Here is a 25806-nt window from a genome sequence, read left to right as displayed (position 1 = left end):
CTGGCTGGCAGAGAGGCAGAAAATAAAGGCTATCGCGACCGCAGTAGCGTACATACACAAGGGACGGCAGAAATCTTCAAAGCTCCTCCGCACCCCATAAGTTGGCTGAGCATCCCCCTGAGCCCTCTTAATGGAGAATTTGCAGGAGACCCACTGCGACCGGCACCTAGGGGAAACAGCAGAGGGTCCCCGGGTGGGGATTAGCTCCTTCTCCAGCTAGGCCTCTCTTCGCCGGCCACCCCCACCCCCAAATCCCGTTAGGTGATGTAATCCTCCCCAGCTTGAGCCGGAGTTAGGAGGATCGAAAGAGGAAATCTGGTGGATCAAGCAATCTGCTATGGAGAACGAGGAGGCAGGAACGGCGGTGGCCGTGTGGGTGTGGGAATGTGTGCAAAGCTTTAATCATCTGCAAGGTCTAAAGCCCTCGTCTCTCTACCCACCCGGTTTCCACACACACACACACACACACACACACACGTCGCCTGCCCCACAGGCACACAGCCGCTCAACTGCGCCCAACTTTCCACTGAGACAGGACTGCTGCTAGTCACCTGGCAGAGAAGCACGTAGAAGGGGCACCACCTATCTGTAAGCCGTCCGCCCCCCCACCTTGTCAAAAGGACTGAGTTTTGGTGCACTGAACATCACCACAAGCAGAGCACACACTCACCTCCTGCAAACAGGTGGAGGAAATGGGGGAGAGGGGAGAATAGGCTCAGCCGGGTACAGTGGTGCCTCGGGTTACATACGCTTCAGGTTACAGACTCCGCTAACCCAGAAATAGTACCTCAGGTTAAGAACTTTACCTCAGGATGAGAACAGAAATCGCACGGCGGCAGCGGGAGGCCCCATTAGCTAAAGTGGTACCTCAGGTTAAGAACAGTTTCAGGTTAAGAACGGAAGAACCAATTAAGTTCTTAACCCGAGGTACCACTGTACTTAGGAAGCTGGTTTGTGCCACTCTTAAATCTCAGGGTCTCGGGTTTGAGCCCCTTGTTGGGCAAGATTCCTGCATTGCAAGGGGTCAGTCTGGATGACCCTCAGGGTCCCTTCCAGCTCTAATTCTTTGAGCCTACCATTCATCCAGCACACTTGCCACCCATTCATTTCCAGGCCCAATTCCAGCCCCCCCCCCCCAATACCTGAAAGACCACCTCCTTCCCTACCCCCACAGGGCAGTGGGGGCCCTGTTGTTTCGCCATGCCCAGCTCAGGGGTGGCATCCCAGGAGAGGCTATTCTCTGCAGCAGCCCCTAAGCTGTGGAGCCCCTCCCCACAGGACGCTGTGAAGATAAATCTCTATAATATAGTCATTTGCACCCTTGAGGTGTACATTTTTAGGATCCAGTGTCTGTGATTAAGTTTTAAATTGTCTGCAATATTGTGTTTTGATTGTTCCAATCCACCCTGGGACCTTAGAGTGATGGACAGGCTCTTCAGGATTTTAGAGATGACATTCCCAGCCCTACCCGAAGATGCCATCAGGGACTGAAACCAGAAGCATTCTGCACTCAGAGCAGATGTCCTACTGCTATGGGATGTGCGGCCCTTTTGCTGCATTCTGGGAGGTGCGCCCAGCATCTTCCGCAGCATCCCTGGAGGTGCACCAAAATGTGAAAGGGAAAATTATATTCTGCCACGTATGATGTAGCCGAGATTCCTGCATTGCAGGGGGTTCAGCTAGATGACCCTCGGGGCCCCTTGCAATTCTACAATTCTGGTTCAAGTAGGGATGAAAAAGGCAGAGGGGCGGCTAAACGAAAGGAACTGCTGCAGAAAGCCTTTTAAAGCTTCACACGTGTTTCTTCCAGGCATAGAAACTCACCTCTGGTTTTTGTACTGCCAGAAGCGCAGCTCATTTTCAGAGGGTTCTTGCATTCTCCTTTTCCCCCATCTAAGTAATTAGCTGTGGAACACTGCTGCCACCTATCAGCCAGGAAGGGAATTGCATGCCTAATAAATGCTTTTTAGGCCTTTATACCCCAGACCAGGGGTAGGCAACCTAAGGCCCATGGGCCACAAGCAGCCCAGGGGGGTAGTTAAACCGGCCCCCGAGCCGCCCCCAAACTGAGCCACCCACTCAGCGAGTACCCACCCGCTGCGCTAAACTGGCGCAGTGCGGCACAGGGACTCACTTCCACGGTGCTGGAAATCGAGTCTGCGCAGATGCAGACCCCGGAAATTGCGGGCGCCCATGCAATCCGGCCCATGAAGGGATCTCTGCTGGAGTGAACCGGCCCAGGCGTGGTAAACCTTGCCGACCCCTGCCCCACAGACAAATTCATAGAACTGTAGTTGAGGGTAATCTAGTCTAAAACAGTATGGAGGAGCTTCAGATACCCAACTCGGGCTTATGAAGCTCATGAGGTAACAATTTGGACTAGTCTCTTTGAAGTCTAACTTGCCTCAGTGTTGATTTGAGAAAAAATGAGGAGCAGAGACGTCCAGTACTGTGCAATTCTTCAGACAAGTAAAAAAGGCAAACATCTAGCAAAGTTCTCCACGAGGCAGAAGGGAACCCTTGCAGAACTACTGTATTTTTCGCTCTATAAGACTCACCAGACCACAAGACGCGTCGTTTTTGGAGCAGGAAAACAAGAAAAAAAATATTCTGAATCTCAGAAGCCAGAACAGCAAGAGGGATCACTGCGCAGTGAAAGCAGCAATCCCTCTTGCTGTTCTGGCTTCTGGGATAGCAGCCTGCATTCGCTCCATAAGACGCACACACATTTCCCCTTACTTTTTAGGAGGGAAAAAGTGAGTCTTATAGAGCAAAACATACGGTACTTTTCATAACATAAGGCTTTTGGGATAGTTTATCTTTCGCAACATGTATCATCCCATATCTGGAACTTGTTTTTAAATTCAATTCCAAGAGAGGAACAAAAAGACTGCCGGCCAAAATGGGGTCAGGCTAGATGCCCCCCCTGTAGTCCCTTCCCATGCTGCATATGGGAGTTCTAGCCATTGACTTTTGCTTCCCATTTTTGCACTCTACTAAGGTCTCTCTTGTTGGAGCTTTACGTACCCAAACACCCAAGATGTGGACCACGGACAGCTGGTTAACGCAACTTGAAATGTGCAGTTTTATTGTATTTGCATGCATTGTGTAAGCTTAGGGGAACTTGCTTCCCCTAAGATTTTGTGAGGCCCTTCCAAAATCAATCCAAGCAAGCAAAGAACTTGGGTTCTCATCTTCGGGTTTCTTTTTGGGTAGATCCAGGTGTCCCCTGGCTGCTTGAGGTCACTTCTTGGGCCTTGCCCAAGCTGTTCGGAGACCAGCAAGGCTTCTTGACAGTTCAAAGGCACCAGTGAATCCCATCTGGGTACTGGGAGGAGTGGTGGCGCCTCTGCCTTCTGTTCTCAGACACCATCTGCTGCCTAACGGCTATGCAGGCGGAAGACACGTGGCCCCAGGAGGGAGCAGTGTAGTCCCAGGAGGGGGAAAAAGATGTTTGACCCCCCGTTTCTGAAATTGCCCTTTCCTATTTTAGCACAAGAGGCTGGAATCGCCAAGCTCTGTTGGTGTGCTACTAGCAAGGGGTGTGTGTGTGTGTGTGTGTGTGTGTGTGTGTGTTTTGCACAGGTGCGTCGGCAGCTAAGAAACACCCTGCTCTGAGCAGCTTCTGGAACTCGACTCCCCAACCCGACAAGAAAGACGCACAGCGGGTATAAAACTAACGCCATCTCTTTATTATGTTCTCTTTTCCTGTATTCATCAGAATAAAAAAAAAAGATTTTCCCAAAATAAAATACAAATGAACGGGGAGGGAACTGGCCCCGGGAGAAGAGGGGAGCGGGAGGGCTGGGGATAAAAACCGCCCCACTTTCCGAGGAGGAAGGCCCCTCCTGCCTGCTGCAGCCATGACATCCGCCGAGCACGCCCCTCCCTCCTCGCAAGAGCTGCTGGAAAAGGGGGAGCCCAATCCCTGGCTGTCCCAGTCCTCCCCCAAAAACCAGGGCTAGATTTGGGGTAGGGGGAAGGAAGTGCCGCCACTGCTCCCCCTCCCTCCCCGCAGAAGGTCAAAGTAAAGAAGTTGGAATAGGTCAGCGGCGACCCCCCCTGTCCTGTACAGGCGTGCTGCGACTCCGGCTCCGACTATGGCGGGCCTTCGCCTCGCGCCGCTCACGGTCCCGGCCACTCCGCTCGCCCCCCCTGCTGGCCCCGCCTCCTGTGGCGTTGGGGCGCTCCCGTTCGCGCTCCCGGCTGTGCTCCCGCCTCTTCTCCCGCTCAGCTTGGCGGCTGCGCTCCCGCTGGCGGGCCTCCTCCGCCTCCTGCTCCTTGCGCCGGCGCTCTCGCTCCCGGGCCCTGGCCGCACGCTCGGCTTGCTTCTGAACGTACTGGAGGGGAAGACAACAGGCAAGAAAAGGGAGGTTGAAAATAGCCCCATGGACCAGGAGGGCGGAGCCCCGGTGTACCCGGAGCCGGGCAGACTCAATAATGCACTTCATCACCAAGCTTTCCTTCAGAAAAGGCAGCGTGGCTCTTTGCTCTTTACGACGGCTAGCAGAAGCTGGGCAAAAAAACAAAGGATGCATAAAATATCTGCTTGCCCTGTGTCCTGGGAATCTCTTCCCCTTTAGAAATATAAGTTTCTAGTCCTCTGGGTCACAGAGAAGGTGGAAATGTATGCACCCTCCCGCTGTCCATTTGACCCAGTGTCCCAAAGGATCTGAGCGCAAGGGCAGATTTTGACCGGCGTTCTGGATTCCTTGGCTTGTTCACCCTTAATAATAAACAAGGATAATCCGACAGGGGAAGCCAGCCCATCTCCCCGCCAGTCCAGACAGCACCAAATGATACTGCTGTCTTTCCCAGGTGTTCCTGAAGGACAGCGTGTCTCTTACCTGGGTGTCTGTCAAAGGAAGCCAGTAAATGCAGGGGGCCGCCTTGGTTTTGCGGAAAAGGTCGTCCAGCAGTTTAGCGGGGGGCTCTTCCTGGGCCTTTTCTGTTGGCAGAGAGAGAGGAGGAAGCAGAGACCTCAGAGGGGCGAAGGCAGCCTCACACTTTTATTCTTACAGTTGTTGTTATTGATCAAATACTTTGCATGCCAGAGGCGGCTTCCCAGAACTTCTTCCCTCGGATTCCTAAAGACCTCGGCCCAACCAGATGCTCTCAGCCACTCAAAATGGCGACTGCTGAAAGGCGAGGCAGAGATTTCAAAAATTCACACGGTCACACTCATGTCTCAGCCTGATAATGCCAGAGGGAAGGCTGAATCACAGCATCGTGGAGTTGGAAGGAAGGGGCTGCGTTCTGCCTGCACCTTCCCACACAGCCCTGGATCCATCACGGAAGGAAGAATTTTTACACACACACACACACACACACACACACACACACACACACACCCTGTGGGCCCATATAACTCACCCTTCTTCTCGGCTTTCTTCTCCTTAGACTTGGGGCGCTCCTTGCGGCGTCTCTCCCGGGATCGGGACCGAGAGCGGGGCCCCTCGCGCACCTTGTCCCGGTCCCACTCCCGCTCAGCCCTCGTCCTCTCCCGGCGCTCCATCTCTCTCTCCCTCTCGGCCCACTGCTCCCGGACCGCCGCCTCCCGCTCTCGTGCCTCCGAGCGCCGCGACATCTCGCGCTCCCCCCGCATGCCCAGGCCCACCCCGGGGAGAGCGAGAGCCTCGTCCGCCTTGGCTTCTGCGGGACGCTCGGCCAGCAGACCCCGGTGGAAATCCAGCTGGGGAGAAGGAGGAGGAGGAAGATCAGACACACATGTTGGCTTTCCTTAAAACGCCCGGCACTCCGACCATTCAAGAAGCATTCCCTAACTTATTCCATTGCGTTTCACTTAGCAGTTTTGTGTCGGAAGATTCGAGACAGGCCAGAGAAAGGACTTCTTTAGTCAGTGCACAGGAATTTGATCCATGGGATGCAGTGATGGCCACAGATCTGGGTGGCTTTCAGAGAGAATTAAGACAAATTTGTGGAGGGTAAGGCCAGCAGCAGAGGATAAAGATATTCACCCACTGTCAGAGGCATTATACTGGGGAACGTAAACGGAAGGGCTGTTGCACTTAGGTTCCCATTGGGGCAGCTGCTTGGCAACCTTGAGAACAGGACACCGATATGGGCCTTTGGGCAGATCCAGCAACCAGGCTCTTCAGATATGCCATGGAGGCTCCTTGTGAGCCAAAGGGCAAGAAACAAATGGAAATAGAAAGATAAACTGCCCCTATAGAGCAGTCCTGCTCTGAGAAATGCGCCCACCAGGCCAGGCAATGTCCGTCTAGCAAATTGCAGGCCTTTACCCTCAATTTCCACTCCACGTCAACAGGCCTATTATCCCTGGGCAGACTTAAACCTCCATACATTGGCCCCATCCTCTAAAACTCCCACTGGCCGCCACCACAACCTTCAACATCAATGAGTTTCACAGGAAAATGTCTTGAAGCAAGACATTCATTTCTGTTCCATCCAGTCTGAATTCTCCAACAGGTTTTTTAGGAGTTCTGCTTTGGTTCAGTTTTGTCTCCACAAGAAGCCTCGACCTCTTAAGATGCTACACTCCTCCTGCGTTCTACTTTTAGGAGCTTTTCGCCTCTCCAGACCCTGCTGGATCACAAGCCCAAACACTCCTGACCACTGGGCAACGCAGCCAGACATCCGTCCGCCTCACTTCAAAAAGGATATTGCAAAATTGGAAAGGATTTGGAGAAGGGCAAGCAAAACAATGGAGGGGATAAAGAAAGTTCACAGCGTTTAGGGGTTTGGGGTTTAAAGAAAAGGCGAGGACGAAGCAATAGGATAGAAGATTCTAAAATGATGTGTGGCGTAGAGAAAGGGGATAGGGAAAAGTTTTCCCCTTTCTCTCATAACACTAGAAATCATGGGCTTCCAATGAAGTTGAAGGGTTCGGAAGAAAGTACTTCTTCCTGAACTGTGGCGCCCACATCCCCAGGAGACTGTGATGGGCACCAACTTGGATGGGCTTCACAAGAGAATGGGTCACATTCATGGGGGAAAAGGCTATCAGTGGCTACCTGCCATGATGGCTCTGTTCTGCCCCCCGCAGTAGGAGGTAGCAATGCTTGTGAATACCAGTTGCTGGAAACCACAGAAGGTGGAGAGCGCTGCTGTGCTCAGGTCCTGCTCGAAAGCTGCTGGCCTGATCCAGCAACGCTCTTTTCTGGACGGCCCCAAGTGCCCTGGCCCAGCAGTGTATCTCTCAGAAGGGGAGGTAAACTGAAAGACTTTTTTTGAAAATGGAGCTCCTTCTCCCCATCTCCCCAGTTTACTGCATACAACCTCTCCTGAGACATCGAGGGGACGGAGAGCAACAAGCCCCGCCCTCTATTCTGCCTTATCCCTCACAGTTCATACCTCATCTTGCTCTGCAAAGTCTGCTGATAAAAATTTGGGATTTGATTGTGGCCACTTGACGCCATGGAGGGCGTTGCGAGTTGCTACCGCTTCTTCCACTGTTGAATACTGAAAAGAAAAAGCGAGGTGAAAAGGCAGGAAGATTATTTTTTTTTAAAGGCTGAGTTTGGTTTCCTTTCATGCTTTAGAGCAGGGATTTGTCACCAAGTGAGCACAAGTCCAATAAAATGTTCGTTTGACGAGGTTCGCAAGTGGCTTTTGCATTACACTCCAGTCTTGCGTATGGCTCTCTCTCTCAAATTTATGTTTTAGTTCTTCAAAAAGCAAGTCTTTCACCTTCAAGGCTGCTACGACCCTTTCCTGGAGAAAGAGTGAACAGGATTTTCCTGATGGCAAAAGGTGCTCTAATCCTGGCTTTATTCTGTGTACAAAACTTATACACCGCTTGACTGCTTGATGAAGTTATCAGTGAGAAAAATTAACAATCAAAGACATTCAAAATAACAAGGAACTGAACTTTGTTGAAAACAGTCCGGGGGGGCAGAACCTCTAGGAGCAGGAGTGGGGACCTGCAGGCCTGGGGTCCAAATGCGGCCCTCCATAATATGCCTGGCTCTCAGAACTCTCCCCAAGCCATACCCCACGGCTGGCCTCACTTGGCCCCTCCAAGAGTGCTTTGCCTGGCTGGAATGTGTCACAAATGCCTCCTACTTGCCTGGAGGGAAGACAGAGAGGGGACTGCAAGGGCGCGGAGAGGCAAGCCCACTGTAAGGTAAGGGGACCCCTGACCATTAGGTCCAGTCGTGACCGACTCTGGGGTTGCGGCGCTCATCTTGCTTTTTTGGCCAAGTGAGCTGGCATACAGCTTCCGGGTCATGTGGCCAGCATGACTAAGCCGCTTCTGGTGAACCAGAGCAGCACACGGAAACGCCGTTTACCTTCCCGCCGGAGCGGTACCTATTTATCTACTTGCACTTTGACGTGCTTTTGAACTGCTAGGTTGGCAGGAGCAGGGACCAGCAGGGATTTGAACCACCAACCTTCTGATCGGCAAGCCCTAGGCTCTGTGGTTTAACCCACAGCGCCACCCGCGTCCCTAAGCCCACTGTATAAAGGACAAAGATGGCCTTGGTTGCCCTGCCCACCTTTGCCCCCGGAAGGCTCCCCAGAAGGGAATGTGGCCCTTGGCTCTGTCGCAAACGTTTCCGGGCCATCCGCCAATCCGTTGCAGGGCACTCGCGTTCAAAACAAGGATTTGCTCCTCTGAGCTGGGGGAGACAGGGTGGAAAACTCACCGTGACGTAGCAGTGGGACTTGATCTTGTCGATCCAGAAGGCTTCCTCCACGAGGGTGCCTGTCCGGCCCAGCAGCTCCTTCAGCTGCCCGAGAGTGAAGGGTCTCACCTGCGCAAAAGGACGCCACCGGGGTGTTAAGGCAGGTCTGGCTTCTTATCAGTGGCTGCTGGAGGGCTGCCCTCCCCTCTCCACCCTGGTCACATACTCACCAGGTTGCAGATGTGGACAATGCTGCTGACCTTGCCGCGGGGCGGAGAGGGGACCTGGGCCGTGCGGACAGGGTCGTCGATGGTGATGGAGACGCCGGAGCGCTGCTGGCTGATGGAGCGCCGCGTCAGAGTGTCACTCAGCGTAACTAAGGGGCGGGACAAAGGGAAGTTGGGGCTCAAGAAGCAGGAACTCAACTTTCCGGCCCCCGCTTGCCATTCCACCCCTGCAGCCTCCTCTTGTCCCTCGCTCCGCACCTTTCTTCACTTCGTGCTCCACGGGTGGTGGCAGCACGACTGCCTCTACGGCGGCGGCAGCGGGAGGGGCCTCGGGCGGCTCTTCTTCATGCGCCTTCTCTTCCTCTTCCTCCTCCTCTCCCTGGCCGTTCTCTTGGCCTTCAGCCGGCACCACCTGGGGGAGAGAGAAAAAACAAGTTGTGTTTTTCAGGAGAGACACGAGGGCTTCCACCAGAAGCAGCAGCGGCGCCTGCAATGTGCCCAATGGGGTTGCCAGAAAAACATGCGGACGAGCTTGGCGAGGGCAATGGGCCTAGAGAGCGACTTGGCTCAGCTTCATCTCATATGTAAACACCTCGAACGAGACTCCAAGGCTGCCAACACCTCACGGCTCGTTCTCAACTGACGGAAATGGATCTATCGAAAGAGAGACTCTGTTGGTTATCTCTGTATACCTCTCTTTGGTTTAGCTTTTCCTGGGTAGTGCTTACTTGCTTATACTATGAAAAATATGAATTACAGCATTTAATTTAATTTAATTAATTTAATTTAATGACGTGAAGCACAAAAAGGAACGAATGGAAGAAAGAAAAGAAGAAAAACCTTGTTGTTTTAAAACTACAGTGGTACCTCGGGTTAAGAACTTAATTCGTTCTGGAGGTCCGTTCTTAACCTGAAACTGTTCTTAACCTGAAGCACCACTTTAGCTGATGGGCCCTCCCACTGCTGCTGCTTCATGATTTCTGTTCTCATCCTGAAGCAAAGTTCTTAACCCGAGGTACTATTTCTGGGTTAGCGGAGTCTGTAACCTGAAGCGTATGTAACCTGAAGCGTATGTAACCTGAGGTACCACTGTATGCATTTTCAAGGGGACACTGTTCTACCCCTTGTGCCAATTAGACAGGCAGCTCAGCTGCCACCTTCAGCAGGCAAGACAATGCGGAGGTTGCCTGGCCTACGGTGGCCTGGAGGGGGAGGCCCCAGAGGTTTCCCTTGCAGTTCCACCCAGAAGACACTCCAGCCCACATTCCCGCAGCTGCTTCTGAGCCAAAACACCCACCCAGAGCCCACCGGTGATGGACAAACCTGTGTGACGGTGCGGCAGATCTTGAGGGCTTTCTCGTGGGGGGGCTCCTCCGGGTGCCGCTCGGCTTCATCTTCGGAGATGCGCGAGTCGTCGGCGTGCAGGTCCACCACTGCCTCCTGCCCTCCCGTCGGGGGCTTGATCTCAGGGATCAGGCTCTGTTGGGGGGGGGGACCAAGGGAGAGGGGTGCGTCAGGCCAGGATTTAAGGAGCTGCGCTGAGCCTAAAATGAACAGCCTTGAGCCCAGGGTACCTTGAGGGACTCTGTGGTGATGCTGATGGAAGGTTTCTTCTGCGTGGCGGCTGTGCTGGCCCCCCAGCGCCGCTTCCGGCCTCCCGGCTGGCTTCCCTCTGTGTCACTGTTTGTCGCTGCCGCTGTGCCCTTGGCCACCGATGACGCTGAAATCAAGAGGGCAGACCCAACGCTAAGACCCCTCCCCTCGCAGGGGCGCAGCCTGCCCTGTTTTTCAGTGAAATGGTACCTCGGAGGCAGAGAGGGTACCTCCCTCCCCTGCTGCCCTCAGGTTCATCTCTCGGGACAGCTACAAGGGCTAACGCGTAGTCTCGAATGCTTCTGTAAATCCAGGCGGCTTGGGTAGGAATGCACTCTGCACATGCTCAGAGTTAGGAAAGATATGGCCAGCTCCTCACCCTTCATTCCAAACTCCGGCCTACTTGCCATGATGGCTCTGTTCTGCCCCGCAGTGATGACAGGGGAGGGGAAGGATAAGGAGCTTTGTAAATGTTTAAAACCCTGTAAAAACTACTCTAATAAGAGTGACCAGCCAACCGATCCTTAATATTGCACTAAAGAGAGAAAGAGATCTGCTTTCTTGAGTTCCAAGGGAGGCAGACTTCCCCAAGAACCGCTCATACTCAGCCCAGGTGTGGCCATCTACCATGAGGACCAGAAGCTTGGGTCTTCTCTTTGGAAAGTGGGAGAAAATTGGGCTAGGGGGCAGAAAGACATGCCGACACGTTTCTTCCTAAACAGCAAGGGAAAATTCCCTCTGGCCTCACTAAGACCAAGAACCTGGGTAAAGGCCGACCTGCTGTGCCTGAATTATGCCTCTCCAGATTTTCACCTGGCTAAACCCATCCACTGTGACCCCAGAAAAGGCAGCAAAGGCTGCTCATTGCTCCTGGTTTCCCTTCCCCTCAGAACTGCACTGGAGTGGCGGCAGGGGGGGATCCCAGGATAACTCCCGCCCTTCTCCAACATGTCCAGATGCCCTGTGTGGTCACTGGACCAGGGCTCCTTTACTTACAGACAACAGATATCTTCCTCTTGAAGGCCTTGGGCTGAGTTGAACCCTGCAGAGAAAAAGGGAAGGGGGGAATGGAAAGAGAGAGAGAGAGAGAAAAGGGAGGAAGGGGAAGGAGAGAGAAAGAGAGAGAGAGAGAGAAAGCCCCGCATAGAGGGGGTAGTCAGGTCAGCGTCAGGGGTTTGGAAAGTGGCCGCCACACCTGGGGGAGGGGGGGGGGAGAGACGAGGGCATAAGTAATGAAACAGGGGCCCAGATGAGGAGTTGGGGAGCTGGGCAAGGGTCCTCTGCTGATTCAGGAATAAAGTTGAGACGGAAGAACCCCTACACCTCACTCTGCCCCCCTTGGTAGCTGTATGGCAAGCGCAGCTTGTCCGTGGGAAACACACTTTCCCTGCCAAAAGGATGCAGATTACAAACCAGGAGCTCTTTTGCATCTCAGAACAGCTCTCAGAAGTTTATTTGGACTCAACACGTTTTGAGTCCTCACGAGCACAAGAGGACCATGAGCCTACTCAGACTCTCACAATTGACACTGGAGGCCTCATTCTCTGTCCTAGAATCACAGAAGGAACCCTGAGGGTCATCTAGTCCAACCGCCTGCAATGCCGGAAGCTCAGCTAATGTAAGTTAGTCTCGGTGGGTGGGTATAAGAGACAGGACTTCTTGGTGATAGCACCAGAACTTCAGCTTTCTAGCTTTGTTCTGAAGATGCAATATGACTTTTATAAATTTGGTCTGGTCTGCTACTTTTAAATCTTAGAAATGTAAGACTGGCATTATTTTACTGCTGCTTTTTGGTTGTTTTAATGTAGGGGGTTGGCTATCTGGCTATCTATATGATTTTTTTCTGACATTATGTAAGTTTTAATTGCAAAACAGGTAGATAATACTAAATAACTGTAGCATTGAGACAACATACACTCTAATCCAAGGCCTAAGGATTCTATTACAGTGGTACCTCGGGTTACGTACTTAATCCATTCCAGAGGTCCGTTCTTACACCAAAGTTTTCTTGAACAGAGGTGCACATTTTCCCTAATGAGGCCTCCCACCGCTGTGTTCGGCTTCCGTTTGGCTTCCGTGGCAATGTATGCTAACCGCAACACCTACTTCCGGTTTTGCGGAGGTCGTTGTCCGCAGCGTTCGTTAACAGGATTGTTCTTAGACCGAGGTACCACTGTACTAGAACACAGGTACAAAGAATCCCTAACTATTAGGACAAATCTGGATGGGATATTATTCTAATTACTTTAATTTTGAATGGTTCAGATAGGGGAAGCTGCTTTTGCATCAATAAACGATAGTTATTGAACAAGGCTTGGCGACCTTTATTATTTTGCTTTTAAACCATGCCTCTTCTGGTGAGAAAATGTGCAAGCTCACAAGTTAACACAAAACTCTTCAGCTTTCCATCCTGCCCAATTAAGGGCCTACTGTACTTGAGACCTTGCCAATTTTTCACACACGCAGAATACTACAACCCAAAGGGCTGTTAACTCTTTTCTAGGCTACAGTGAGAATTTAAGGCAGGCTTGTGATTAGTTGCTCACCGCCTTGCAGAGAAATGGATGGCTCTTCTCTCCTTTTCTTAAGCCAGTTGTGCCACATTAATGGGCAATGCAGGGAATATATGCACAAGCAGATCCTGAAAAGGATCAACTTCAATGGGCATTATTTCTGCAAGGCGAAATGGGCAGCCCAAGTTAAGTCCAGGATAAGAGAGGCTTCCACTGCTGCTTTTGAACAAAGGACAAAGAACATTCCAGGTGTCGGCAATGAATTTTAGCCACCACAGTACCTGCAATGCTTGTAGTCCTCATGGAGTCCATTTGGCTTAGGCACAGCAGTGACACCAAGGTTGTTGGACGCAATGTGTATTTAGGTTCTCAGATGCAACAGGCAATTATCAATTATTCAGAGACTGACCATCTGCTAAGAACATGTAACTATGTCTCAACACTTTAGTTGGGATTCCTGTATTGCCGGGGGGGGGGGGTTGGGGGGTTGGACTAGATGGCCCCTGGGGGTCCCTTCCAACTCTTATGATTCTGCATTGTTTCTGACACAGATTCTCTTTGTTAAAGAAGAAGCCTTTCCAAAGTTCCACCGCTTGGCTTTCTAGGGGTTGCGGAAATGGCCTTCCTGTCTCTGGTCAACAGCACTGAGCTGGGAAGAGGAGAGTTCTCATCCTCTCCCACAATTCTGCTCCCCTCTCAGGCCTGCATTGTATGCAATGGAGTCTGGAAGCCACCAAAATGCCTCTCTCAGCTTCCCTGCAGCTCAGCAGCCAAGCGCCCAGGCGACAGCAAGGCCAGGACTGGCCCTCCCACTTAACCACAGCCACTGGCACAGGAAGGAACCGCATCATTCGTGCGCCCTCCATGAGAGGAGAGCTTCACATCTCATGGGGGTGACCTGGGACCAAGCCACAGGGAACCTTTGTGGAGGCTCCCATGTAGCTTTAGCCCCATGTTAATTAATTGGGCTTCTGCAGGGATAAAGGAGGCGCTGATGCCAATTAAGGAATATTGTTAAATGCTGTTCCCGAGAGGCTGGTGCAGAAGCAGCGATAGGGGAACCTGGGAGCTTCCAGATGTCGAGAGATTTGAGCTCCCATCAGCCTCAGCCATCCCATGGCCAATAGCCAGAGCTGATGGGAGTTGTAGTCCAGCGACACCGGAAGACCCTCGAGCTCCTCATCCCAGGTGAGCAGAAACTGCCAGCTTGCTAGCATCCCTTTCTACGTCCACTTTATTCCTCAAGCAGCAGGTTCCCAAGGAAATGGAGGGAGCAGGTGGTTGGGAGTCAAGTACCACCCTGTTGATAGCGTACCCCACAGTCTGAGCAAGGATGGGGGCTGGACCAAACCAGGTTGATAGGCAGGAACTAGCCTCAGTTTCCCAGAGATCCCCTGCTCCCTCATCGTTAAAAAAATAAATAAATGCAGGGGAGGGAACCCTCCATTTAAACTGAAACATGACCCACCCGCCTACCCCAGGGGAAAGTTGCAAGTGATACTTTTTTTTTCCTTTAAAAATTAATTAAACAAAAAAATTAAACCAAACAATAAAATCAACGAAATTAGGACAAGTGCTCCAGGTACCCTCTCACACCTGGGGCAGGGTCTTCTGTTCAGCCAATCGCACCTCAGTGTGTGCGCTGTATCTAGGCAACGGCTGGTCCAATCGGAACGAGCCCTCCCTGGCCTGAAAGGTGCGTGCTTGGTTGGGTTGGGTGACAAGAGAGGTGGTGGTTGGTTGGTGGTAGGTAGGAACCTAGCGCTTGATTGGTAGGTGGTCGGAGCCAAGTGTCCCAGAGGAGAGAGGGCGAGACAGAAGCGCCTCCCCCACTGGCAAGGTGCGGTGGGGGGAGGGTTAAGGCATCAGTTCTTGGCAGGCAGAGACTGGGCCAATGGAGAGCTGAGCACCACCGGCGGTGCATGGCAGCAAGAGTCCCGTGACGGGCGAGGGGCTCTGCGACACCGGGCGGAAAGCGTCAGCAATGGAGAACGGAATTCGTGATGGGGCAACCGTCCACGTGCGGAAAGAGGACGGCTGACATCGACAGTCCTTTTCCGGAAGAGGCGCCCATGTGGCAGGCAGCAGGGCGACTCGACGGCAGCAAATGCCAAGTCCTTGACCGGGAAGACCTCCAGAGAACCCTACATAAACCAAGTCCTCTTAGGCAACTCTTGGCAACTCCAGAGAACTCTGTGGAGGTGGAAGTCCTTGAGGCATGGCGGAGAAAACGCGGCCTTGCGTGAGGAAAAACCCGTGCCGAGCAACGAGAGCTGTGGAAACTGGTTAGCTCTGCACACCAGCAGGATTGGAAGGGGAGGCCAACTTCAAATTTCGGGGAAAGCCTCTCAAGATGCTGAGTCCCAGATTCAATGGAGGAGCTGCCGGACTGCTGCAGCTTCTCAGGAGCTGAGTATCATCGGGCCGGGGCCTTCCCGCAGATGGCCAAGTGTGACGGAGAACTTGCTGGGAGTCTCTGAAAGCGGACTTTTGCTCCCGAGGTGATGAAGGAAGCACTCTTGAGTTGTCTCCTCTCAAATAGAGGCCCCTGAAACTCAGGATAACCATTTCGTCGGCAGTGAAGACTTCAAAAGAATGTCTGGTTTACAGAGGCAGACAATTCTACCGCAGAATAAACGGAGTCCTTAAAGGCAACCTCATACGAAGCAGAAGCACCTTGAGCGGTGAAAGGAGGCGTAGACATTTTCAACGGGCGGCAAAAGACACCAAACAGCACCAGGCGGGCAACATGAGACTGAGTGCCCAGCAAAGTCCTGACATTCCTGGAACCTTTTTGCTGAGAGTGTCAACCAGGCAGGATTCCAACAGCAGCGCTCTTTAAGATTTTGGAGACTGACTATATATCAGCCGAAGGCAGAATGGGTCCCAACGACAAGATGGTGCTCTCTTTGACGGACAGGAGAAGAGGCCCACGGAATCAGGAAGAGCCACAGCACATGTGGGGCTCCCAGACGAGAAGCTCTGTGGTTACGGAGCCAGAGGGCTTTCCACAAAGTGGAGAGCGGTGGCGGAAACGGTCCCAGGAGAGGCCTAGTATGTTGTGGCCCCTCCAAATCTCTCATCCACCTCCTCGGGTACCTGTCTGTGCGGCCTGCTCAAGTACGTCTGTGCTCTCTCTCTCCGGTTCTCTCTCTCTCACTCTCTCTTTCGCACTCCCGGTGGATTGGAGCCTCTTTAAAACGGGGATCAGAACAAACGAGTCCAGAGGAGAATGTCAACGGGGTTGTGGGGGGAAACTCTCTTTAGGGTGAGGGGGAAGCAAGGCCTGTCCCCACCCTCCCCTCTTCTCAGCAGCACAGAAAGCAGTCTCGCATGTGTGTGCTCGCGTTACGTGCGTGTGCGTGGGTGTGTCCTCAAAACAGCCCTGCCTCACCCCAGCCGAGAGCCGCCACCCCACCCCCACCCCACCCCGCTTTGGAACAGAGGAGATGGAAGAAGCCAGGTTCATGCCCCGGCTCAGGGGCGGGAAGAGTCAAATTTGGGAAATGCAGGGCAGGGAGGAACGTGGGCAAAACGAACCTTTCGATAACATGACATTCAGCAAACACATCAATAGTTAACCCTCCCAAAATCCACGTTTGGCTGCTAGCTGACAGTAGGAAGCCCAGTTTATGGGGAGAAAGAGGTATGTGTGTGTCACTATCTAGTAAATCCATGCAGACGGTATTTTGCATTAAACATTTACACCACATTTAAGGCAGGGTGAAGTGTGGTGCACCATGCTCAGGATTCAGAACTCTTTGCCCCCGGAAAACCCAAATTCTGCAGCAAGGAAAGTGGAACTGTTGAGTCCCATCTAAATTATGCAAACTGAGCATCTTTGCATAATTTCCTCTTGTTTTGCATAATTTATTCCACACCACTTTTACAAAATTTATTCTGGTTTTCCTAGCTGTGCATAGGGAGGTCAAGGAGTTCTGCAGAGCGCTGGAGACATCTCTCCCTTCCCCCAAAGCGCTGGACACCTTCCTCAGAGACATTCATGCAACTCTTATTACATAAGGATCCAAGCTAGAAACGTGCTTCTCGGTTGATTTAAATGATAATAATTTAAACCCCAAAGCTAATAAGTGTTCCCAGAAGTTCCCAGCACCCTGGCACTTCAGGACACAAGGGATGAGAGGAGGCTCTGGACTGGGGAGGGGATTAAATTAGAAGCACCTGCCCACCAAGGTTATGGAGTGGAACTAAGAACTGAACAAACACCCAGCCTTTTATTGCAGGAAGTCAGAGACCCACTAACCCTTTCCCACTAACCCTGCGGCGGTAGCTGGGTACATGGCTGACCTCTCTAAAGCATGTCTCCCCGCAAAAGTCCCCCCAGGCATCTTTCCACAGGACCTCCGGACTGCCTGCCCCATTGCACCCTGGGGTCCCTTGCCCGTCTGCCGAGCGGAGCCCCAACACACTACCTCTTTCTTCTCCTCGTCTTCGGGGCCCGGGTCGGGTCCGGGGGGCTCCGCGGAGGGGTGTTCGTCAGGGCCAGGCTCAGGGGCCTCGCTCTCTGGTCGGGGCTCGGACGGCTCCATGGGCACCTCTTGCTTCTCCTCACTGTGCAGAGAGAGGGAGAAGTAGTCACTTAGGGGGTGGTTGAGGGTGGGGTGGGGGGAATGACTTCCAGGTACAAAAAACACGGCCATCTCTTCTAGAGAGACAGAAAGCACCTTGGGGAAAAGGCTGAGGCCCAGGAAGATACTGCTTCTTACAGCCCTGTGGAACCTTCCCCCACAATATTCAAGTGGAACCTTCTCCTTGGGGGTCTCTTTCCCTCTAGCTACCATTAGCCCCCATTTCTTCCATCCTGGCCACCCCCCCCCAAAAAAAAACCACCTTTGTGAACAAATATGCTCCAACCAACCTAGCTTCTCCCCCACTCAGTAACCTTCCTAGAGGTCATTTGGGCCTTCAAAGAACCTCCCTCCGCTGCCCCCCCCCCCGGCTTAATCTCAGCCCCAGAACCAGTGAATCTGCCTGAGCACATGAGGAGAACCTTCCTGATATCCAATGCACAAAGCACAGACACCCCTCCCCCCCCCACATCTGGTGTTAGGGGTCAGAAGATAGTCCCTGAGCCCCAGCCCCTTCCCTTTCAGAGATCAACCACAGATGCCTAAAATAACAAGCACTTTCCAAAATTATGAGCCCTCCCTTCTAAAGCTCTTATAGACACACTTCACCCCTAGAATGTCACCAAAGGCGGCTTCTTCTGTCTTCCAGGCCACAGAATCCCACAACCAAATCTCTCCCTCCCCCAAATTGCTCTCATGCAAAGCCTCCCCCAAAGTATCACAACATCCCCATGGGTCCTCAGAGGCCTGTCCTTAATAAGAGACCAGGGAACCGCCTGCCCCACTGAGGCCTGTGGGGAGGAAGGGGAGGGGGGGAGAGGACAGACAAGAGAGGGAAAGGAGATGGGAAATAGGAAGTCTGGGGAAGAAAGACACGTGCAATTTGAAGGGGATGGAGGGAAAGAGCCAGTGTGCAGTTGGAAGGCAAACAGGAGGAGGAAAGAAATGGAAGAAAAAGGAGGGCAGGCAGGAGAAATATTTGCATAAACAGCAAAGGGAGTGGTGGGGAGGTGTTGATGAGACCAGCTGGAAGGGAGTAGAGGCAGAGTCCAGGGAAAGGAGAAAACGAGAGGAGAGAGAGATGGAGAGAGAGAGATGCAGCAAAATGAGGGCCCTTCAGAAAGGGGAAAAGCAAGGGATTGCTGGAGGAGGAGAGTGACCCCGTCAAATAAAGGGAAGAATTGGGGAAAGGGTGGGGGCATGACAAAGCAGAGGGACGGAGGGGAGCTGAAGCCAAGAAGGGAATGGAAGAGAAAATGGATGGCAGAGGGGCCCGGAGGAGGAGGAGAGGGGGAAGGGAGCAGCGAGGCAGAGAAAGGAAGAGGGGGAGGGGCAGGAGGCGAGTGAATGAATGGGGGGAGAATGAATGGAGGGGAGAAAAAGGGATTTGCGCGCGGGGTGGGGTGGGGTGGGGGGAGCGAGCTTGGAGCAGGATGCGGCCGGCGACGGGAGAGAGGAGAGGGCTCGGGAAGGAGATGGGGACAGATCTGGGCGCGGGGAGGGAAGGGGAGGCGAGCGAGATGGGAATGGCGCAGGGAGAGCAAGGCGCGCGGGGCGGGGGAAGGAGAAGGAGGCGAGGAAGGGAGAGGGAGAGCGGGGCGACCCGGCCGGGAAGGACGCGGCAGCAGGCGGCGGAGCCCGGGCGGGACTGCGGGGAGCGGGCGGCGGGCGAAGGCCGGCCAGAGGAGGGGACGGGCGAATGAATGAATGAATGAATGGGTGGATGGGAAGGAGGGAGGGAGGGAGGGAGGCAGCGGCCGCGCTGCGCCAGGCCGGGCGCCCCGTCTCACCCTCCCTTGCTCTCGGAGAGCAGCATGGCCCGGCCGGCGCTTCCTCCGCTCCGCCTCTAGTCCAGCAGGCGCCGCAGCGACGCGGGGCCGGGCGGGGGCGGCGGCAGGAGCGGCGCAAGCAGCGTCAGGAGCGCACCGGGGCCGCGGACAGGCGGCGGAGCCATCTTGCCGCCGCCGTCTTTCCCAGCAGCCCCCGGGAGGGTTTGGGGAGGAGGGAGGAGGAGGAGGAGGAGGAGGAGGAGGAGGGATGGAGAGGGGAGAAATAGCGGAGGAGGAAAGGGCAGGGGGGGGGCGGAGGAGGGGACGCGAGGAGACCGGAGGAGAGGCTGCAGGGGAGCGCAAGCAGCAAAGGAGGCGCGCACCCCTTCACACACACACACACACCCGACCCACGCTTTGGCCTCGGCATCGCAGCTTCTTCCCCCAATCCCTGCACAACACCCCACTTCCCTGTCACCCCCAGAAATGAAAGGGGGGGAACACCACCAGTCTGCAGAGACTTTTTTGGGATGTGGGCTGCTCTCTTGGCGAAGGGAGGAATGGCAACATTTGGGGAATGGGCAAAGCCTTCCACATTTCTTGGCTGTCAAGGATGCAGCCCAGCCAGGTCTGGGTCCTTGGCATCTCGAGAGTCTGTGCCTTTGACAGCGGGGTCAACAGGCACGAGTTCAACAGGAACAGCTTCCCCTGCCCTGTCTGCAGCACAGCAGTGGGTCGTGAGCTGCCCACTACAGCAGGAACAGGGAACTGTGCTCTGTCAGCAACGGCCACTATTCAGGGATAATGATGGGGGGTTCCTGGGCTTCTTAGGTGTATCTGGTTGGCCACTGTGAGAACAGGGTGGTGAAGAGATGAGCCAATGACCTGATCCAGCCGGCTCTCCTTACTGTGACCTAGTCCAGTAACATCAGGGGGACTCCCCGGCTCCCCATCCTGGCCACTATCAGGTAACAAAACTGGGCGGCAGCACTGGCTTTTGGAACACCTGAGCCCTACAAACCATTTGCATTGTCCCCCCCCCCGACCCCAAGTTAATTCATTTCCTGTGTTTGTTCCACTGAGACATTAACGGGCACCACCCCAATGGTGCAATATCAGTCAAAGGAGGTTCTCCTCCTCGCCATCCCTTGAAAAGCAACTCCATCACCATCAGTTTGGCCCAGCGGACGGGTCCATTCCCAAGCAGAAGTGAGATTTTGTTGGAGCATGTTGCTGCAGAGACTGCAGCTGCTTTTTGGGGGGTGGGTAGCCTTTAGATAGAGTACAGCACCTAGCACAGAATGGGAATTGCTTAAACGCTATACATGTGTACACTACCGGCCTAGCCCAACTGAAGTGGGGGGTCAAGCAGCCCAGGGTGATGAGGAGCAGCTCTGCTGATACCAGAAGTATCTACCTGCACCACCAAGATCCAGAAGCCACGACACCTTGACACTAACAAGGCGTGCCAGCTGTTTCCATCCAGCCCCTCAGCCTTGGAACACAGACCACTTTAACAAAATCAAAACTTTTGAATAATAAAACCTGTAACAGCATAATCTCTCTACCAGAAATCAAGTATCCTTGTATGTGCAGAAGTGAGGTGCATGAGGAAGGGCAGAGGAGAACTGAGCGGTCTTTAGAAGGTCCCAGGTTAATTCCCTGATGGCATTTCGTGCAGGGCTGAGAGGCTCCCCTCTGACAGCACTGAGCAAGGTATTTGTCCCTTAGGAGCGCACAGGGCCTGGTTCAGACAGAGACCCCCTGATCATGCTGAACTTAACAAGTACTGCTAGGGAAATAACCAAGCTCTGCTAGAAATACGTAGTGTATCAGTCCTGAACTTCTAAAACAAGTAAATTCGTCTGGAAATTCCTGCATTGCAGGGGGTTGAGCCAGATGGCCAACTCTATGATATCACCTCTCCCCCCAGGAACCCTTCCACAGGCCGCTCTGCGCATGCCTCTGACCACCCATGTGTTCTGGGGCTCAAAGGTGGGCCAAACAAAGCCCTGTGTCACATGTTGCGTTGTGTGGCATTGCTGCATCGTGGCCTCAAGCCAAACGTGAACTCATGGGCCCGCTGTTGCCCCTGGAGGCTCCCTTCTCTACGCGCCCCATTCCCCAGCGGTGCATGTGGGGCCTGCTCAGCCTCCGCCCTCCACTGCCCGGGTCGCTCGGCCTCGGATACTTACTTTTCGCTGTGCCGCTGTTCAGACTGGCGGTGTGGCTCCGAGGCAGGGACCCCGCTGTCGAGGCCACTGGCCTCCATTAGAGTGGGGGGCTCTGGGCTGCCCTGTGGGGAAAGGCTTAGTTTAGCAGGAAGAGGCCACACGGTGAGGGTCTCAAGACCTCCCCCGCCCTGTATGCGCCCCCCCTCCAAAAACGATGCACACCCCGCCCTGCAACCCTTCCTCTCCCCCATTCCGTACTTGCTCTGGAACTGTCATCTCCATCTCCTCCTCCTCTTCCTGCTGTTCCTGCTCCTGGCCGTGGCTGGGGTGTCTCTGGGGCTCTGAAGGCAGGGGAAGGGTGTTTCTTCGCTTTTCCCTTGGGCTTGATGACCCATCTTGCTGAGTCTGGGGGCTGTGGCGTGGGGGGCTCTCCCCTGTCGGGGAGGTCTCTTTGGTGGGGGGGTAGCTGCTACCTTCCCTTGAGGCTTCAGGGCTACGGGACTGAAAGCAGAAAAACAGGTGGTTTGGTTTTTTGAGATGGCCGGCTCCAGCCTGCCCACCTGAGGAAGGCGGCATTGAAATGAGAAAGACTCACAGACTCACAAGCAGGGGAAGGCGCAATCACGAAGCAAGCTTGTGACTGGATTAAACGAAAGTAAACTGAGCCAGTCAATTAATTGATTAAATCCGCAACCTGAGAAAGAATAATAGGTTGGGGGAACATGCTTTCTTTGCTTTTAGATGATGATTCACCAATGTGTCACAGCCGGTATTAATTTCAGAAAAGCCCTGGCTCTCCCATTAAAGAGGGAACACCTCTTAAGATGTTTGCCATTTGCACATGTATTTTATTTGATTTTTAAAGCTGCTTGCCAGCAAGGTGGGGTTTTTTTGTTTTTGTTTTACTAGCACAAATGATTTTTAAAGCAAGTTTTAGATTGCTCTGAATAAAATGACTATCAATACGGCAGTGCTCACAAGAGGCTCATAGCTCTCAGCGCCCTTGAATATGCTTTATAGCTAACAGCTATTGAGAATGGTTGTGTGGACAGAACAGCCCAGCATCTAAAGTTATGAATCCTTAAATATGGACAAGAAAACAAATAATGCACTGAGACAGGATTGCTGCTTTTCTTTTTTGAAGAAAAAGAAACCCCTCTTCCACACACACCCTGGGTTTCAAACGCCTGGTGCAAATTCAGTTTTCATGCAAGACTTACAATGCATATTTTTAAGTTCTTCAAGGCAAGCTCTGCCTTACACCAGAAAAATTTGGCCAGAGGCAAGTGGTAGGTGCCTGAAGCTTGGCAGCTTCTAGTTGGCCAAGCTCCGCCCATGATCTCCCACGGATTAGCTTGCCCTGAGCTAGGAATGTCTGTTTGTTCTTAAGCAGCATCTTGCTTTGAGCCAGACACTCTCCAAATGCCCAGTCTCACAGCAGCTTCAAACAAGGCTCTGGTGATTTAAGCAGGGGGCAGCATCTAGACACAGAGATCAAATGCTGAGCTGCTAGCCATGGGCCTGTTTCACCCCGTTGGAGCACATTCGTTGCCCAGAAGTCAGGGAAGGACAAGAATTGAGCACGTTTCCAGGGGAGAAAAACATTGCCCTGCTGCTCTGGAAACTTCACCTACTGTTTGAAACCCAAAGGCTGCTAAGCAGCAGCAGACAGCGGATAATCTCAAGTATGGGAACACTGCTTGTAGCCTGGTAAGTGAGCAGCGTTCTTCAACTCGGGGTGCCCAGATGTTGTTGAACTACAACTCCCATAAGGCAGAGCTGGGGGGGGGGGAGGAGGATGGGAGTTGTAGTCCTACAACACCTCGGGTCACTGGCCTAGGGGAAGCCGCCATAACAGAGAAAGGGCACTTATACTGATGACCAAGGGGCTGGCTGATTACAAGGTGCTTTGAAACACCTGCCAAATGTATTGTTTCTCATTTCCCTAATTAAAAAAACAACAATGAGAAGGGGGCGGGGAACCACACACGAAAACCCTGGTGGCTCCCATGGATAAAAAGACTGGGCTGAGGTGGAGGAGAACTGGATTTGAATCCTTCCTGCTGGGAAAGGTGCCCTCAACAGGTTGAAGTGGTAATAATGTAAGACGCGAATCCTACAGGAAAGGAGAAAAGTACTAGGCAGAGGAAGAGGGGTGCGGGCAGGTGTTCAAGAAACCACTCTGACTCTCTGGAAAAATTGCACAATGGGGCTATCCAACCAGGACTGAATCTGTGATCCTGAACAGACACAATAATCCAGTGTGGGAAGCCCAGCTTTTTTTGCCTTCAAGTGACTTAGGAAGAAACCGGGCACTCACCTTTCTGCTGCTGCCGCTGCTGGAAGGCGACCGGGACCGCGACCTGGAGCGAGACCTGGAGCAGGAGCTGCTGTGCCGCTCGGAGCCAGAGCGGGACGGGGACCCCGAGGCCCGCCGCTTTCTGGCGGGCGACTCGGAGGAGCCGGAGCGGGGCCTCCTGGCACGGGAGCGAGGCTGCGAGCTGCCGCGAGAGCGGGACCTGGAGGAGCTGGACGCGGAGGAGGAAGAGCGGGAGGAGCTGGAGCCCGCAGGCCTTTCCCGCGGGCGCTGCAGGGGAGATGGCGGGTGGCCAGGTCGTTCCTCCGGGGGGCCAGGGCTGGCAGCGGCGGCTGGGACTTCCTGAGCGGGGGGAGATGGCTGAGAGAGCTGAGGGGGGGCCTCTTCGTCCTCTGCAGGGCTGGGCCCGGGGGCCTCCTTGGTCAAGAGAGGAGGAGGGGGCTCCTCGCCCCTGTCATCCTGCTGGGTGTGTTGTGCTTCTGTCAGCTGTGGAGGGGAAGGGGAGTCCTGGACCAGGGCGGCGGCGGCAGCTGCTGTCTCTTCCTCCAGAGTCTTCAGGGCCTCAGCTGCTTCCTCCTGATCCTCATCTCTCTGGATCTCCTCTGCCACCACCTGCTGGGGCTGCAGAGGGACCGCAGGGCCCCCCCACCCCCCCAGGCCCACCCCCTGCTCCCCTTGTGCCTCGCAGGGGGCAGTCGCCCCTCTTTCCTCTGGGCAAGGCCCTGCTTCTTTGGCCACCTCCACCTTTAAGGCTTCGGGCAGCTGGGCTGCGGCCTCGACAGGCTCTACCTCTTCTGGAGGCCCTGGCATCTCAAGGCCCCTCTTTTCCTCCTGGAGCCCCTCCTGTGTCACAGTTGCTGGCTGCTCTTCCCTGCACTCTGGGGCTGCGGGTTCAGCCTCTGCTAGGCCCTCTGAGGGTGGGAGAAGTGGCACGGCCGCTCCGCAAACTGGGGCGTCCGGGCTTTGGGCCATGGCCTCTTTTGGCTGGGCCTGTGGGGCAATGGGCAGGGAAGGCTGGCATGCGCCCTTCTCCAGGGGAGCTGGGGCGCCGGGCTCAGCCTGCCCCTTCGGCGTCTGTTTGGCCGGCAATGCGGCAGCTTCTTCTTCCTCCTCCTCGTCATCCTCCTCCTCGTCCTCTTCATCGTCCTCGTCCTCCTCTTCCTCCTCCTCTTTCACAGGAGCCCTCTGGGCTGCCCTCCGACTCCTGAGAGGCGTCTCTCGCTCTTCGCTGCTTGGGGCGTGGGCGGCTCCCGGGGTCTTTACAGCTCTGGCCTGAAGGGAAGAGCAAATCACGGCATGCCTCCAGCTGCTCTGCACCAGCCCCTCCTGGGGCAAATGCTTCACACGCACCTCCCCACGCTGACCCCCTCAACCTGTATCGCGGCTACTTACCTGCCTGACCCGGGTCGGGTGCTGCTCCGGTCTTCTTGGCCCTTCTTCATCAGATTCTTCCCTCTCCCGTGACACAATGCAGCTTTTGCCTAGCAAAGGAAGGGGAGAACCGTCAGCTGGTCAGGCCAGACATCGCTTCTCACGCCAGGTAGGCCACCCCAAGGGAAGCTCAGGTGGCAGCTGGGAGAGACACAAGGTCCAGCACTGTGTTCTCGCAGTGGCCAACCGGAGGCATTTTGGAAACCTGCCAGCAGGATTCGAACACAAGATCCCTCTCTCCTCCTCTGGTTTCCAGCAAATGGTACTCAGAAGCATTGGTCTCCCCAACCACGGCATCAAAGCACAGCCATCATGGCTAGTAGCCATTGATAGTCTTATTCTTTGTGAATTTGTCCACTCCTCTTCTAAAGCCATCCAAGTGGGCGGCCTCACCGTCTCCTGTGGGAGGGAGTTCCATAGTTACATATTCACAAAGCAAACAGATCGGCTGCCAATCCATTCGCCCCCAATATATATAAAAGGGCTCCAACCCCACCCCAGTACCTTCATTTTTGACCCTAGGAGCAGAGGAGGCTGCCTGGTAACATCTCAGAACATTGGTCCATCAATCTCAGTATGACCTA

The 25806-nt window shown here is 54.0% G+C and overlaps 1 protein-coding gene across 2 annotated transcripts in view; it reads right to left on the bottom strand.

The window, feature by feature from the left end:
* Window positions 1-3671: 3671 nt before the first annotated feature.
* Window positions 3672-25806, bottom strand: part of ACIN1 (apoptotic chromatin condensation inducer 1) — a 36041-nt gene continuing 13906 nt past the window's right edge. The window contains exons 4-18 of one of the 2 annotated variants that reach the window (XM_081836584.1): window positions 25184-25272; window positions 23795-25063; window positions 21733-21975; window positions 21496-21596; window positions 17376-17514; window positions 11426-11471; window positions 10411-10556; window positions 10160-10315; window positions 9095-9248; window positions 8840-8985; window positions 8631-8738; window positions 7336-7443; window positions 5374-5692; window positions 4848-4948; window positions 3672-4340 (exon numbers count right to left, since the gene is read on the bottom strand). In XM_081836584.1, coding sequence (XP_081692710.1) covers window positions 4047-4340; window positions 4848-4948; window positions 5374-5692; window positions 7336-7443; window positions 8631-8738; window positions 8840-8985; window positions 9095-9248; window positions 10160-10315; window positions 10411-10556; window positions 11426-11471; window positions 17376-17514; window positions 21496-21596; window positions 21733-21975; window positions 23795-25063; window positions 25184-25272 — 3419 coding nt within the window. In that variant the 3' untranslated portion in view covers window positions 3672-4046. Of the gene's footprint in view, window positions 4341-4847; window positions 4949-5173; window positions 5250-5333; window positions 5693-7335; window positions 7444-8630; window positions 8739-8839; window positions 8986-9094; window positions 9249-10159; window positions 10316-10410; window positions 10557-11425; window positions 11472-17375; window positions 17515-21495; window positions 21597-21732; window positions 21976-23794; window positions 25064-25183; window positions 25273-25806 lie in introns of those variants that run through there. The other variant, XM_081836585.1, reaches the window with a different exon arrangement.

The sequence above is a fragment of the Podarcis erhardii genome (assembly GCF_964252035.2).
Source record: "Podarcis erhardii genome assembly, chromosome: 13".
NCBI classification, from domain to species: Eukaryota; Metazoa; Chordata; class Lepidosauria; order Squamata; family Lacertidae; genus Podarcis; species Podarcis erhardii.
This window is presented reverse-complemented; position numbering and strand designations above follow the sequence as displayed.